Below are 17494 nucleotides of genomic sequence, written 5' to 3'. Positions count from 1 at the left end.
AAACAGAACATATAACATTTATTATGGTTCTCAATAAAATATATTTCAGCCTTTAAACTATAAAAACCAGAGTACACATTACAGATTTAGATTATAAAAAAGGAGGAAAGCAAAAAGGAAGGCTAGGAGTACCAATATTTTTAGTTTATAAATATGCATTCAAGCATTATCAACAAATGCTAAATGACAAAAAAAGAGTAAGAATATTTATAGTAAGTCACATTAATATATGATTACTAATATTAAAATAATAATCTCACTTGAGGAATTACAACAATAGGTAAGGGAGGTGTCATGAGTTGAAATTCACATCTAAAGAAACAAACTATTAAAAGATGATATCTAAAGTTGATTAACCAAGATATGGAGAAACAAAAATATGATGAAGATACATGAAAAACCACTAGAAAAAAAATTGCTGAAATAGTTAAAGAGTGCTTACTCTTGACAGTGAATCAGGAAGTTGTCTTATCTAGTTTTGTCTTCTCTTAAAACCATACACCTAGCATTTTGCTAAATACATTTTAAAATGTTTTTTAACTGATCTTAGTCATATATACTGAGAAGACAGACTGTAAGATCTCCTCTGAATAATGATCTAGCCATATGATCTACAGGAAAAAAAAATAATTATGAAACTGGAGAGGCATCAAGGAAGAAAGCTAGAATAAAGAGCTTAAATTTGACCTGAGAAGTAACAGAAAACTGAGTGACAGTACAGAAAACAAAGTACTTTTAGGGAATCAAATCAACTGCCATAATCTGACCTAAGACAATGGTCTGCTAGTGGCAAATCATTACACAACAGATACAGGTATTAAAAGAGCTTCCTCAACAAGCAGAGCTGAACATTTAAGCATAATCAGGGAAAGAAGAAAAGTCTATCAACAGAGACATATCTCCCATTTTATAAACATGTCTTCACTCTAAGTTTAATAAAACTTACTCCTCTTCTCCTTCTCTAGAGTTTCCCTCTCTTTTCGCTTATCAATTATCTCGCTTTCGCATAATGCCTTTTCATCTTGAACTCGTCTCAGATCATTTGTAATGGCATCAATTTGGGGTTGAAGATTCTCACAGTTTTCTGTGGTCTTCAGTTCATTTTGTAAATCTTCTATCATTTTGCGGGTGTTACTTATTCTCCTCTGTCGGTCATGCTCTTCATTTTGTTTTACTGTTAAAGCCTGCTGAAGCTCCTCAATCTAATAAAACAAAAGCAGATTAGTATTAGAGATTGTTTTTCCTCCTGGTTTATACGGTTTTTATAGTGATAATAGTTTTAAAAATGCAAATACTCTAAGAATATGGGTTTTTTCCTCACTAAAAGGTAGAATTAGACTGCTACTCCTACCAGACTGCTTGTCTCTTTACTTGTTCAGTAATACATACCAAGTATCCAGAGCAGTGCTTAGTATATAGTAGCATTCATTATATATTTGCTGAATAAGCAAAATATTTATAAAGCCAATCAGCAGATCTCTAAATAATTACAAGAAGATTTCACATACATCATAAAGCTGAAAATAGTTATATGGTACAACAGACATTCAATAAAGCAGTAATAATAGAAATGATGAAGATTATATCCTACTAATTTTAAACCAAAATAAACCATTTTCTTTCAGTTACTTTCTACTAGCAATTCAAATTAATATTTTAAGATTTCAATCCTCAATCTATATGCTTATGTTCAGGGTACATGTGTGCTAAGCTGCTTCAGTTGTGTCCTACTCTTTGCAACCTTATGGATTGCAGCTTGCCAGGCTCCTCTGTCCATGGGATTCTCCAGGCAAGAATACTGGAGTGGGTTGCTGTGAACTTCTCCAGGGGATCTTTGGAAATTTGGGTTGGTATTAATTTTCCTTTTTAAAAGTTTAGCTTTGACAGTATCAGACAATGAACTGAATATATGCCAAAATTCCCTCTCCTACAACACACAGAAGTGAAGAAAAAATATTTGAAAAAATAAGATGTATGTATGTGTGTGTGTATGTGACTGAAAATTAACAATGTTCAACGATCCTGAAAGAAGCAAGCAGACAAGAAGCCATAGTGTTCAGCTAGGAAACCCATGTTTTAGGAGACTAAACTGGCAGGTCATGGGAGACAAGGATGGAATTAAGAATACACCAAACATATAAGGAATTCCAAGTCAATCAAAAAGGGACAAGAAATTTAACAAATATAACTTTTGCAATTCCAGCAAAAGAGACCACCAAGCTACCAAAAATCACTGAGCTGCTGAAAAAATTTTACACCAAGAAGTCTCTTGACACTGACCTGAAAAACTGCAAAGCAACCTGATGGTACCCTGTCCTTCTAGCTAAGTTTTGAGTTGTTTTTAACTCATTCAACACCTTCATCCAACAAACTACCATAAATAACTAATTCTGTACACCCAAGTTCAGTCAGGCACAGTAAGTCCAAGCCTCTTAGATAATCCACGTTCGCTAGGATACTATCCACATACTGCTCTGAATATTTAATTTCTCTGAATGCCCTTTCTTCTTGTTCTAAGTAAAATTTGGTGATTGCTGGAAGACACTTCTCCCTGGAGCCCTTTCAAATGGTGACCTTTTCCTGCTATAATCCTTTAGGACACTTCAGGACTCAGGTGGGGAGGGTGTCCTCATTAATCTCCACTGTACTACTTTCTCCGTCAACTGAGCCCCACTTCAGATGCTTTGAAGACCATGCGATCAGACGTTACCACCCATTATCTTTGCGATGTTAACTGCCTCCCTCAAAATCTTTCCTCACACCCTTCATTCAGTCATGACTTTAGCACCCGACTACGACTACCTTTTCTTTCCGTCATTATGCCGGCCATCATGGTATTTCAACATACATACAGAAAACCAGTTTAAGTCTTTGGCCTCTGTGTTCCTTGACTTCTTCAACTTCAACCATCTTTTCCTCAACACCACCTCGGCCAACCTCTCTTATGGTTATATTTAATGATATCCATTCACCAAAAAAACCATACCACCTCCGAAAACTGTATTTCCACAATCCTACTCTTTGATCACCCCCTTCCTTCCCTTCCATTTTACTTCCATGGTATTACAACTGTTGTTTGACTACAGAGTCCTGCAAACCACAGAGCCAACTATCTTTTCACCATCAACCACCCCCCTCCTCATTTCTTTCCTTCACCCGCTGAGGTTCCACAACTCAGCATGAGAATCACTCCCATGCAAAGATGTCCTGACCCCACACCATTCCTAATTTACATTAGCAAGGGAAAAGGTCAGTCCTTATTAAACCTAAATATATACCTTCAATTTATCTGGATCTAAACAACTGAACTAATTGGAGAAATTTTTGAAAACAGGTCTTACTTCAAATTTATGGCCACATAACTTAAACAGGCACTCAAACTCCCCCCAAAAACTACTACGTTTGTCTAATGAATGTATTATTTACATTTACATTTGACAGCAAAGTAATGACTGTGCTCTTTTGTACGCTGTCTAGGTCTGTCACAGCTTTTTCTCCAAGGAGCAAGCATCTTTTAATTTCACAGCTGCGCTTACAATCCACAGTGATTTTGGACAAATGCTCTCATTCTGAGATGAATTCTCATCTTCTCCTCCTTCCTCAATCCAATATTGCTAAAGGCCATCTACTCACTCAGTTAATATGAGACTCTGTCTCAGATCTCATTAACAGCAGTGTTAAAAGCAGACTACTCTGATCAGAGTACTTCCTCCTTTTAAAACCATCATCCTACCTCCAAGTGTAATCACTCTGCTTTATCATATATAATATAAGAAGAGTTCTTATAGCTACCTAAATCTAACCCTCCAAGGCTACTCCAAGCAATGTTTCTCAACTTATTCATGGTGAAAGAACAGTAAAAAAATTCTTGGCAACCACAAGTCACTTTTATCAATTGTTCTTCAGACGCTAAATTATGTCTAACTCTTTGTGACCCCATGGATAGAACTCCAGGCTTCCTTGTCCTTCACCATATCCCAGAGTTTGCTCAAACTCATGTCCACTGAGTCCGTGATGCCAACCAATCATCTCATCCTCTATCGTCCCCTTCTCCTCCTGCCTTCAATCTTTCCCAGCATCAGGGTCTTTTCCAATGAGTCAGTTCTTTACATCAGGTGGCCAAAGTATTGGAACTTCAGCTTCAGCATCAGTCATTGCAATGAATACTCAGGATTGATTTCCTTTAGGATTGACTGGTTTGATGTCCTTGTTGTCCAAGGAACTCTCAAGAGTCTTCTCCAACACCACAGTTAGAAAGCATCAACTTTTAGGTGATCAGCCTTCTTTATGGTCCAACTCTCACATCTGTACATGACTACTGGAAAAACCACAGCTTTAACTATACAGACCTTTGACAGCAAAGTAATGTCTCTGCTCTTTTTTACGCTGTCTAGGTATGTCACAGCTTTTCCTCCAAGGAGCAAGCATCTTTTAATTTCACAGCTGCAGTTACCATCCACAGTGATTTTGGACAAAAAATAAAGTCACTGTTTCCATTGTTTCCCCTTCTATTTGCCATGAAGTGGTGGGACTAGATGACATGATCTTAGTTTTTTGAATATTGATTTTCAACCCAGCATTTTCACTCTCCTCTTTCACCTTCATCAAAAGGCTCTTTAGTTCCTCTTTCACTTTCTGCCATAAGGGTGGTATCATCTGCGTATCTCAGGTTATCGATATTTCTTGTGGCAATCTTGATTCCAGCTTCTGTTTCATCAACCCTAGAGTTTCACATGATGTATTCTGCATGTAAGTTAAATAAGCAGGGTGACAAAATACAGCCTTGACATACTCCTTTCCCTTCTGAAACAAGTCCGTTGTTCCATGTACAGTTCTAATTATTGCTTCTTGACCTGCATACAGGTTTCTCAGGAGGCAGGTAAGGTGGTCCATTACTCCCATCTCTTTAAGAACTTTCCAGTTTATTATGATCCATACAGTGAAAAGATAAGTTGTCAGGGACTCTATACAGCTTCAGGATAGAGACTGATTGCCCAAAGAAACAACCACATGATTAAAAGTTGGATTACAATTTTCAGTCCAACTTCATGCCCTCCAGGAGGTGAAAGAGGCTGGAGATTGACTTCAATCACCAATAGCCAATAATTTAATCAATCATACCCAGTTAATGAAACTTCAATAAAATCTCTTGAACAACATGGCTATTGAGCTTCTGGGTTAGTGAGCGTGTCCATATGCTGGGAAGGTGATGCACCCAGAAGGGGAATAGGAACTTTGCACCACTCTACCTTGTCCTATGCACCTCTTTCATTTGGCTGTTCCTGAGTTGTATCCTTTATAGTAAACCCATAATTGTCAAGTATAATGTTTTCCTGAGTTCTGTGAGTCGTTCTAGCACATACTGAACCTGAAGGCAGGGGTATTTGTGGGAACCTCTGAATTTGTACCCAAGTCAGAGAGAAGAGTAGGAAAACTGAGGTCTGGGGACTTGAGACTGGCATGAAGCCAGGGCTGTCTTGTGGGACTAGGCCATGAATTTGTAGAATCTACTTAAATTCTAAATAGTATCAGAACTGAATTGAATTGTATAGAACAGAGCTGGTGTCAAAGAATCAACAACTGCCACAAAAATGAAACTTCATAAAGAAATAATTACAAAACTATTTTGACAGGCTTATAATGCTTAAAAATGTAACTGGTATGACAATAACAGCACAAAGGAAGGAGAAGGGACTAGAGCTACACAGGAGCAAAGTTTTCTATACTACTCCAGTACATATTTATATGAACTAGACTATTATAAATTAAGATGTTATTTCTATTTCTAAAGGCAGCCACTAAGAAAATAGTTCAAAAATACAGAAAAAAAAAAAGAGGTGGGGATTAAAATGATACATTAAAAAACAATACAAAAGAAGGCAATATTGGAGAAAGAGAGGAGCAACAAAGTCCTAAGACATATGAAAACAAATCACAAAATGACTTAACAGTAATTACATCAAATGCAAATGGTTTAAACACTCCAATTAAAAGGCAGATATAGGCAGAATGGATTAAAAAACTGTCATGACCAACTAAATATGGTTTTTAAGAAACACATTTTAGATTTGAGGATAGAAACAGGTATAAAGTAAAAAGATGGAACTCTTCTATACAGTCAAATAGAATTCTTTATTTTTCCTCTCCTGATGGTGGTTTAGTCACTAAGTCAAGTCTGACTCTTTGCAACCCCATGGACTATGTAGCCTGCCAGGCTCCTCTGTCCATGGAACTCTCCAGGCAAGAATACTGGAGTGGGTTGCCATTTCCTTCTCCATTTCCCTCTCCTAGCAAATTTCATTTCAGTAAAAGGCACCACTATCAACTGTAAGGTCAAAAGGTTAGATCTGATCCTTGCTTCTTTCACAATGTATTCTTGTATCTACTTCCTGAGCAAATACTGTTGGTTCAATTTTCTAAATTATCAACTGCTACCACCTTAGATGAAACCACTATTATCTCTTGCCTAGATTACTGCAGTGGCCTCCTAAATGGTTTTAAACTCCCACGTGTGGGGCAAAAATGGACTATAGCTCGTCTTCCATAAGGCAGTCCAAAGTATTTTAACATGTATGATATACTGCTTCTCTATGGCTTAAAAACTTTCAAACCAAAGCTTTCTTATAGTTTCTCACTGTAAGAAAGATTGTATAGTTCATTTACAATCAAGTTCAATTTGCTTTTTCTTCAAGGGTTTACCTAATATGGTCTGTCTACCTCTCATATCTGCTACTTCTCAGGAACAATACATTTGTCTCCTGGCATCCTTGGGGGATTTGTTCCAGCACCTCACCATCCCTCCCCACCTGCCACAGCTACCAATATCCATAGATACTTAAGTCCCTTATATAAAATGACATAGTATTTGCATATAACCTACACACATCATTATTATGGGGTGCAAAAGTACATCATTATTGTAATTTACATGTTGTACGCAAGACACACCTTGGTTTTACTTTATGCTTTTACTAAATGATCTATTCCCTATCCCAAAGCAAACATGGATAAAATTAAATGTTAAAAAATATATATATCATCTGTAGTACAAACTAAACGCTATGAATAGTTTCTGGTATACAACAAATTCAAGTTTTGCTTTTTGGAATTTTCTGGAATATTTTCTTCCAAATATTTTTGCTCCATCTTTGGTTGAATCCACAAATACAGAATCCACAGACGTGGCAGGTCAAGTATATTAGACCCAGGAAGACACTGAGACAGACTGCCAAAGTCCTAAGGAAAAATAATTTGTAATTTAGAATTCAACATCCAGACATTTTAATATTCCATAGTGACTGCAAAAAAGATATTTCCTAACATACAAGGACTCAGAAAGTTTATCAGCCAAAGAAGCTCTCTAAAACACCTACAGAAGAGAGACAGTATGAAAAAAACAACCTAAATTTCTATCTCTTCAAACGAAGGAATCACAAAAAATGTGATGTAAGCAGTAACATGACCAAATAAGCCAATAAAATATATTAAAACATTAATATACAGTAAATATTAGTATTAATAAGTATTAACATATCAAATATATTAATATATTAAAATATCTAAAATACAGACAATAGGAAATAATACCTTAAATAACAGACAAGTAAAATTTCTAATGACACTGGCATGGAGTGGAGGAAGAGGAAATAAAAGTTTGCCAAGATTCTGATCTTTCTCAAATAGAAGAATAAAAATACTAATTAACTTTTTCTACTAAGAAAAATGTTATTTAAACTTTTTAAGGGTAAGTAGAAAGCAGTGGTAAATGTGAACTGGTTAAACTCCTTTACTGTATGAGAAAGTGTCTCATACCAAATTTAAAAAATTACAAAGCAAAACCCAGTATATGTTAGTTATAGCAGATAAAATGAACAAACAATAAAGCCTTAATATCTAGAAAGCAAAAATACAATTACAAGAAAAACAGAAAAGTCTACATTCAAAGAAAAAGGAATTGGCACTTTAAAGTGGATAAATCAGGCCAGGAAAAAAAAAAAGAGTAGAACATTTTGTATAATATAATTACGGTAAAAGTCCAAAAGAGGTTTCCAAAAATTTTAATATAAAGTCATAAAGGTCACATCTATTAACTGTAAATCAATATAACTGGGACTAAACTTTTTTTATAAAGATTAAAAATTCCATATCCAAGTAAACTGAAATAGTAAGAACTTCTATATAAACTTAAATGAAAACATGTGAATGAGAATTATAAAATCTTGAACCAAAACAATACAAGCACATACCACACATGTTAAGATGTAACCAAATGATAATCAGAAAAAATTTATATGCTATAATGTATTAAAAAATTAAGAAAACCTAAAAATTCAAGAACTTACAGAAGTGATAAACTGGTAATTATGACACAGGAAAAAAAAAAGAAAACACTGGTTCTAGGAGAACTACTTAAATGTTGGCTTAACACTGAAATAAACCAGTTAAGGATGGAACAAAATAAGATTTTAGGTCAATCTTAGACGGTACAAAAATGGTAAAGACAAGATTTTCTATTTGAATCCACCAATGTATTAAAATACTAAGTGAGATTTATGTCAGAATGCAAGCTGTTCAGTTGCTCAGTCGGGTCCAACTATCTGCGACACCATAGACACCATAGACTGCAGCACACCAGGATTCCCTGTCCTTCACCATCTCCCTGAGCTTGCTCAAACTCCTGTCCATTAGTCAGTGATGACATCCAACCATCTCGTCCTCTGCTGAACCCTTCTGCTTTTGCCTTCAATCTTTCCCATCTCTTTTCCAATGAGTTGGCTCTTCCCATCAGGTAGCCAAGGTATTGGAGTTTCAGCATCAGTTCTTCTGATGAACATTCAGGACTGATTTCCTTTGGGACTGACTGGTTTGATTTCCTTGATGTCCCAGGTATGCTCAAGAGTCTTCTCCAACACCACAGTTAGAAAGCATCAATTCTTTGACAATCAGCCTTGTTTATGGTCCAAATCTCGCATCCATACATGACTACTGGAAAAACCATAGCTTTGACTAGACGGACCTTTATTGGCAAAGTAATGTCTCTGCTTTTTAATATGTTGTCTAGGTTGGTCATAGCTTTTCTTCCAAGGAGCAAGTGCCTTTTAATCTCAAGGCTGCAGTCAATATCTGCAGTGATTTTGGAGCCCCAAATAATAAAGTCTCACTGTTTCCATTGTTTCCCCATCTATTTGCCATGAAGTGATAAGACTGGATGCCATGATCTTAGCTTTTTGAATGTTGAGTTTTAAGCCAGCTTTTTCACTCTCCTCTTTCACTTTCATCAAGAGGCTTTTTATTTCTTCACTTTCTGCCATAAGGGTGGTGTAACCTGCATTATCTGAGGTTACTGATATTTCTCCCAGCAATCTTGACTCCTGTGCTTCATCCAGTCAGGCGTTTTTCATGATGTACTCTGCATATAAGTTAAATAAGCAGGGTGACAATATACAGCCTTGACCTACTCCTTTCTCAATTTGGAACCAGTCCATTGTTCTTGTCCAGTTCTAAGTGTTGCTTCTTGACCTGCATACAGATTTCTCAGGAGGCAGTAAGGTGGCCTGGTATTCCCATCTCTTTCAGAATTTTCCAGTTTGTTGTGATCCACACAGTCAAAGGCCTTAGGCACAGTCAATGAAGCAGAAGTAGATCTTTTTCAGGAATTCTCTTGCTTTGCTATGATCCAAAGAATATTGACAATTTGATCTCTGGTTCCTCTGCCTTTTTAAAATCCAGCTAAATGTTAGATAACCTATCAACCTAGCAGCTCCTGTTTGGGGTTTTAAAGATGAATCTTTACGCCTTTTCCCTTCTAAACTCTAAATCAATAATACAAATGGAGCTAAAAGGGCTTGGTCCCACAAGGACAAAAGGAATAAAGGAACAACTGAAGAATTCAATAAATATTCAGAAGAGTAAAAGTAGTAGAAGAACAATTAATTTAGCACCCTATTATAGGGACCACAGTATAAGGAGTGAATGAAAGAGAAAAAAACAACTGACTCTTCCTAAAAAAAAAAAAAATCCTAGAAGAGTCTTACAACTAGGAAATGTCAAGTATAAAGACCTCATATATTAAGTAATATTTTTGTGGAAATTCTTATTTTATACTGTGGAAAATAAAGTGCAGCACTCGGAGCCACTTCTGAGTTCTCTAAGTCATTTAATTTTGTTGAGCCACTATTTTTCCACCAGGTATTTGGATACAATAGTGATTGCCCTGTGCATGCCTTAGAGAGATTTAGAGAAAGGAAATGATTGCTGAGCCTTCCAAAATGTAAAAAAAAAAAAACGGAGACATCACATAGAAGAGAATGATTCCTACCTACCCCACCTGGCTTCCCAGGTGGCACAGTGGTAAAGAATCTGCTTCCCAGTACAGGAGACAGAGGAGACATGGGTTCAATCCCTGGGTCAGGAAGATCCCCTGGAGAAGGAAATAGCAACCCATCCAGTCTTCTTGCCTGGAAAATTCCATGGACAGAGGAGCCCGGCAGACTACAGTCCATGGCGTTGCAAAGAGTCGGACACAACTGAGCAACTGCACATGCACACCACCCTACCTTTCTACTACAACGCATCCACACCCCGCTATGCACACACCTTGAGCACTACTGCTATCAAGCAAGCTTCTGTCAAGAAAACGTAAGGTTTATCCTCTGGAGAAGTTAAATGAGAGAGGATTGGAATTTGAAGATAAAGATATAGGAAAAGGGTTAGGGTGAAAACGGACAGATTTAACATAAAGCTTTAAACACCAGAAATGCTTCAAGATGTGCATCTCTCTCTAAGAAAGGTAATTCAAGCTTTACTTTCTGAATGGTTCTGGAGAACAGAACCCAAAAAATATCTGGGGATCTCTCTGAGCCACCAGAGCTACAGCATCTAAAAAGCCCACTTTCTTGCACAATTATCCTAAAATAATTTTGCTATCAAGCTCCATCCATGCACAATGAATTTATAATCAGCTCTGAAATATCCAACTCTTTAATATAAAGAAACAACAGAATCAATCCTTTGCAATTTAATTGCTGCTATGAAGACAACTAAATCCCATTTTACTATCACCCTATTAAATGCATATCTATGAGTACTTTTGAGCCATTCCCCCCAATTATCCTCTGTGCAACTTCCACATTTTAGTTCTCCTCACAGATTAAGACAAGAAAGAGAGAACAAGGAGGATCTCAGGAAATTCAAAAACAAGAAACTCTCTCATAACCCACACCTAAACACAAAAGTTAGGGTAAATTAACATAAAAATTTCAAATTCAATGCAAGATCTTACTTGTTTATCTTTTCTTTCTATAACATCTTGCTTATGTTTGCATTTTTGAGATGTCTCCTTAATAGCTAATGCCTGCAAGATTGAATCAGAAGAAGGGAAGTTAGTTAAAAAAAAAAAGGAAGGCAATTATGTGACCCTGCTCGTCCAAACATAAAATTGCTCTGTAAGTTTACCCACAATGCTCCTCTATGATTTCTTTCAAAGTAAATTCACTATCACCCAAAACACAAACAATTACTTGAAAATTTATGAAAGGTTATTCCTACAGATATTAAAAGTAGTTGCAGCTGTATGAATACATATGTTTCTACATTTCTTCACATTTCCTCATGTTATTTTATCCTAAAAGCAATCATACATTACAGCAGGGTCCATAGTCTAAAACAGTCTCAAAACTATTATGTGACTCCAAAATCTTCCCTAAAGGTTAAAAGCTGTGATTGCAAAATTTTTTAGTTATGTTTTCAAGGTATAGAGAATATTCCATATGCCATTATATTATTTATTCTAAAAAACATGAGGTTTTTTACATTACATTCCTACAAAAGGGGATGTAATTATATAACATGTCTAAGAAATTCATAAAAGGAGATCAATGTTTCTGGGAATATTGCTCTGAATCCTCCTGTAATTAGAACAATTACATTTCATTTTTTCTCTTTTTACATCTTGGAATTTCTATAGAGTAGCAAGTTTCTATAAAGTAGCAAGTGATGATTAGGATCTTGAAAGATCTGTGGTAGTACAATTCCTAATAAAAGAACTTAAAAGAACTAAAGTTACAAGTAAATCCACAAAACAAATTTAAAAACCTACAAAATATTTTTTGTATTTGCTAAAATAAATGACAAGAAATAAAAAATTGAGCCAGAAATATAACCTTCTCTCTGATTCGAGCCTCCAAACTGTGACGCTGCCTTTCCATTTCTTCAACGCGTTCTGTTATAGGAATCTGACTTTCTTTAAGTTTTCTGACCTCTTCCTTGGCTTGGTCCCGAGCTAGTTTTACTTCTTCATATTCCTGACGAACATTTTCATATTCCTTACAATGAGTTCAAGAAAGAAAAGTTAATATACTCTTCATTTAAAGTAACACATATACTAAAATCAAGCTACAGACAGAAATCAAATCTACGAAAAAGACAATTCTGAATCCCTTTAGGAGGTCTATTAATAAAAAAAATTTGCCCTCTGAAACAACTTCAGAAATAGTAAATATCAAATAATGATGAACTCAGTGATACTACACACTTTTATCATTAGGCCAGATTCTGTCTTCCATTCCTTTCTGTTTCTGAGACAGAAGACTCAGAAGGGAGTCTCCCTACTAAAGGGAGGATCTCCTCTAATCTCTCAATAATGAAGGGATTCAAAAACATGTAAAGAACCAAAAGAAACTCATTCATGAAAAATTTTTAAAAACAAAAAAAGAAAATGGTTCAACAGAAAAACAAAATGAATCATCCAGGTGGAAATGATGCTTGTCACATCAAAGGAATAAATAAATATTTGCTTAAAAAAAAAAAATAAGTAAAGTGCTAAGAAAGCATATAGTAAGAATGAGTGGGATGAAGCTTAAAAAAAAAAAGAATACAAATAAACATTACAAATAACTGAGAAAACAAGAGCAGTAGGAGGCAAAGGAAAAAAGGAAAGATATACCCATCTGAATGCGGAGTTCCAAAGAACAGCAACAAGAGGTAAGCAAGCTTTCTTAAGTGAACAATGCAAAGAAATAGAGGAAAACAACAAAATGGGAAAAACTAGAGATTTCACCAAGAATATTAGAAATACCAAGTGAACATTTCATGCAAAGATGGCACGATAAAAGGGCAGAAAAAGTATGGACCTAACAGAAGTAGAAATATTAAGAAGAGGTAAGTGAAGTGAAGTGAAGTGAAGTGAAGTGAAGTTGCTCAGTCGTGTCCGACTCTTTGTGACCCCATGGACTGTAGCCTACCATGCTCCTCCCTCCATGGGATTCTCCAGGCAAGAGTACTGGAGTGGGTTGCCATTTCCTTCTCCAGGAGATGTTCCCGACCCAGGGAACGAACCTGGCTCTCCTGCATTCCAGACAGATGCTTTAACCTCTGAGCCACCAGGGAAGCTCTAAGAAGAGGTAGCAAGAATACAAAAAAACTATACAAAAAAGGTCTTAATGACCCAGACAACCAAGACAGTGTGATCACTCACCTAGGGTCAGAAATCTTGGAAGGTGAAGTCAAATGGGCCTTAGGAAGCATTACTAGGAACAAAGTTAGTGGAGGTGATGCAATTTCACTGAGCTATTTAAATCCTAAAAGATGATGCTGTTAAAGAGCTATATTCAATATGTCAGCAAATTTGGAAAACTCAGCAGTGGCCACAGGACTGGAAAAGCTCAGTTTTCATTCCAATCCCTAAGAAGGACAAGCCAAAGAATGTTCAAACTACCATACGATTGCACTCATTTCACATGCTAGCAAGGTAATGATCAAAATCCTTCAAGCTAGGCTTCAACAACATGTGAACTGAGAACTTCCAGATGTACAAGCTGGAGTTAGAAAAGGCAAAAGAACCAACATCAAATCATCAACATCTGCTGGATCACAGAAAAAGCAAGGAATTTCAGAAAGACATCTATTTCTGCTTCATTGACCATGCTAAAGTCTTTGACTGTATGCATCACAACAAACTGGAAAATTCTGAGAGAGAAGGGAATACCAGACCACCATACTTGTATCCTGAGAAATCAGGATGCAGGTCAAAAAGCAACAGTTAGAAACGGACATGGACAACGGACTAGTTCCAAATTGGGAGTACATCAAAGCTGTATATTGTCACCCTGCTTATTTAACTTATATGCAGAGTACATCATGTGAAATGTCAGGCTGGATGAAGCACAAGCTGGAATCAAGACTGCCAGGAGAAACATCAATAACCTCAGATATGTAGGTGACACCACCCTTACGGCACAAAGAGAAGAGGAACTAAAAAAAGCCCCTTGATGAAGGTCAAAGAGGAAAGTGATAAAGCTGTCTTTAAACTCACTGTTCAGAAAACTAAGATCATGGCATCTGGTCTTCACGGCAAATAGATGGGGAAAAAATGGAAACAGGGACAGAAGCCATGAAATTAAAAGATGCTTGCTCCTTTGAAGAAAAGCTGTAACAAACCTGGAAAGAGTATTAAAAAGCAGACACACCACTTTGCTAACAAAGGTTCATAAAGTCATAGCTATGATTTTTCCACTAGGCATCTGGATGTAAGAGTTGGACTTAATGCTGAAGCGTCAATACTTTGTCCACCTGAGGCAGAGTCAACTCACCGGAAAAGACCTGGATGCTATGAAAGATCAAAGACACCAGAAGGGGACAACAGAGGATGAGATGATTGAATGGCATTACCGATTCAATGGAGATGAGTTTGAGCAAACTCTGGGAGACAGTGATAGACAGGGAAGCCTGGCATGCTGCAGTCCATGGGATCACAAAGAGTCGAATATAACTAAGCGACTGAACAACAATAAACATCATAGGAAATCAAAGAAGGAAATATTGAAAAATCATTAAACTCAGTCTTTAAATAGAGAAATCAAAAGACTTCAAAATACAAAAATAAAGCAGGTGTCAGAATAATAAAAAACATAGGAAAAAATTATGAAATTGAGCTGAAAAAAAAAAGAAAAAGTTTAAGAAAAATGGAATTACGGAAAAGGATACGGTGAAACGGGTGGGACAGGCTGAATAAAGTCACAAATACAGCCACACATTTTTCCAATCTAATAATTATTTCCATCCTGGCATTAAAAATATTATTAAACTTCCTTATTTTGTTCCACCCACTGAAAAATAATGTACTGAGGGAAATGAATTTTTGGCCCAAACTCTGGTTCCAAATCATATACATCACAGTGATTAAAACAGTAAACTCAGTAAACTTATGAACCATAATGAGTAGAAGATTACAGTTAATATCCTTCAGCTCTGTCTGTAGCTGAAGTTGATATTAGTAGCACACTCCAAGTAAATTTTCAGTAACCCGAGGACATTTCATTCTTACATATGTAAATATTTTTAGCTCATTAGTATTTTATAAAACAAAACTATCTGTTGACTCAATTCTGGAAGAATTAAGGACACAGACTAAATCCACTGTTACCTGTTATGCAATAACAATAACATAGCACACAGTTACAAAAGAACACAGAGACAGATCAATATTACTATGCACAATATACAAAGCAAAAATGAATAGCACCTAATTTGAGTATTTAGTGTCTCCTTTATAATTTTCCTGATACTTAAAGAATCACTATTTTACTTTAGTAACTCAGACTTACCACCCACGGCCTTTTTGCTTCAAGCATCTCAATCAAATCTAAATGTCGCTTACGTTCATAGAACCTGTCCACATCTTGTTTATATCTTTCATTCCTCTGAATCATTTTCTCTAGATATTCGGTTTTCTGTTTGCATGAGGTCTAAAATAAATATTCATTTAACAATTAGCTTAATCAAAGAAAGACAAAAGGTCAAATCTTTTTATAATGAAAAATGTATAGTGCTAGCAAAATTTCACAATAGGAGTTCTTAAGAACTGTGTAAAACTAAAGTGCACACCTGAGTTCTGGTCTAGGCTCTACTATTTATCAATTATGGGACCATGAGGAAGCCCTGCCACATCTCTAAGCTTGGACTCTTCTTGCCTGAAGAGAAGAGAGATATCTGCCCTATTCACTTCACTGGTAGAAGGTACTCAACTTAACTACAGGTGAAAGCTCAAAAGCTGTAACATGACATACAGCAAAGTGATATTATTAGTAGTATGTTATGAATACCCATGACTGAAGGATTTAGAAATGAGATAAAGGAAAGCTAAAATCTAGCCTTTATCTTGTGAATTAACAAACAAGTAAATTGTACTCAGAACCTAGAAGAATATGTGCTTGTTTTCTTTCAGAAGTTGGTAGGTAGTTACAGTCTTGCAGAGGGGAGTATTAGACGATTTGATGTGGGGAAAAATAAAAGAAGTGACAGGGGTATCTAAAGTAGGATTAAAATAATTACAACTTCTTTTGTCATTCACTCTGAATTAAGTACAACAATAACAATAGCATTAAATCAGAACAAATCACATTATCAAGTACAGATAGTTACAGTTTGTGTGTGCTTAGTCACTTCAGTTGTGTACAACTCTGTGCAATCCCATGGACTGCAGCCCACCAGTCTCCTCTGTCCACAGGATTTTTCGGGCAAGAATACTGGGGTGGGTTGTCATGCCCTCCTCCAGCGAATCTTTCCAACCCAGGGATCAAACCTGCACCTCCTGCACTGCAGGCAGGTTCCTTACTACTGAGCCACCTGGGAAGTACCAGTCACAGTTTAAAAGAAAGCATTAGTTTACTAGATTTCTCATTACAAAAATTTACTGAATTGTAGCTGCTGAATTATGAAAAATGATTCATTAAATAAACATCTTTTAATGTGATATACTATAAAAGGACATTTAAATTTATTTATTAAAGGTGAAGATAAAAATCAAACACTTCAACTAAATGTACAGCTCTTTTACAAAGTCTATCCTCACACAACTGAATAAAATATAAGAATGGCTTAACAAAGACACTAACTAAATGCTATATATATGCTGTATTACCCAAAACCCTATACAGCATCTGAAATATCACAGGTGTTTAGAAAATACTGAATGAATACAAGAATAACACTGAAACTTCCTGAGAGAAAAAAGTACTTTAGAAATTCAATTAATAACATATATTTGATGACATGATAGTCAAAACTTTATATCAAACCCATTCTTACTTTTTAGTAACATAATTACTGAAAATCCTTGCTGAAAAAAAAAATCACAAATATATGAATTTACTCAACGAACTATTATTCACTGGCCAATGAAAGACAATAAAATGAGTTGACTATAAATTACCTCTAGTTGTTTTTCTTTCTCCCTGAAGTTTTTCAGTTCACAGTGGTATTTGTGCATTTCTGGAGGACCAACTGACTTCTCGGTAGCTTCAAGGAGTTCAATTTTACTGAGTTTAGCAAACTCTCCAACTTTATCCTAGAGCACAAAACTTAAATATCAACTAATATTATCATTTACAAATATCTTCAAAACATTTTTCACTCAATGATACTTGTCAAGAAGAAACTCATTAAAAAGGAAAAAAAAAAAACCTTTGCGATTTGAATCTTAAAATAAACCCTGTCC

At 35.9% G+C, this 17494-nt stretch overlaps 1 protein-coding gene across 2 annotated transcripts in view; it reads right to left on the bottom strand.

The window, feature by feature from the left end:
• SMC5 (structural maintenance of chromosomes 5) overlaps positions 1-17494 on the bottom strand; it is a 99954-nt gene that overhangs the window by 31837 nt on the left and 50623 nt on the right. For both annotated transcript variants that reach the window (XM_055578288.1, XM_055578289.1), the window contains exons 5-9: positions 17210-17344; positions 15603-15743; positions 12162-12323; positions 11282-11353; positions 947-1202 (exon numbers count right to left, since the gene is read on the bottom strand). In XM_055578288.1, coding sequence (XP_055434263.1) covers positions 947-1202; positions 11282-11353; positions 12162-12323; positions 15603-15743; positions 17210-17344 — 766 coding nt within the window. The remainder of the gene's footprint in view (positions 1-946; positions 1203-11281; positions 11354-12161; positions 12324-15602; positions 15744-17209; positions 17345-17494) is intronic.

Source organism: Bubalus kerabau, chromosome 4 (genome assembly GCF_029407905.1).
Source record: "Bubalus kerabau isolate K-KA32 ecotype Philippines breed swamp buffalo chromosome 4, PCC_UOA_SB_1v2, whole genome shotgun sequence".
NCBI classification, from domain to species: Eukaryota; Metazoa; Chordata; class Mammalia; order Artiodactyla; family Bovidae; genus Bubalus; species Bubalus kerabau.
This window is presented reverse-complemented; position numbering and strand designations above follow the sequence as displayed.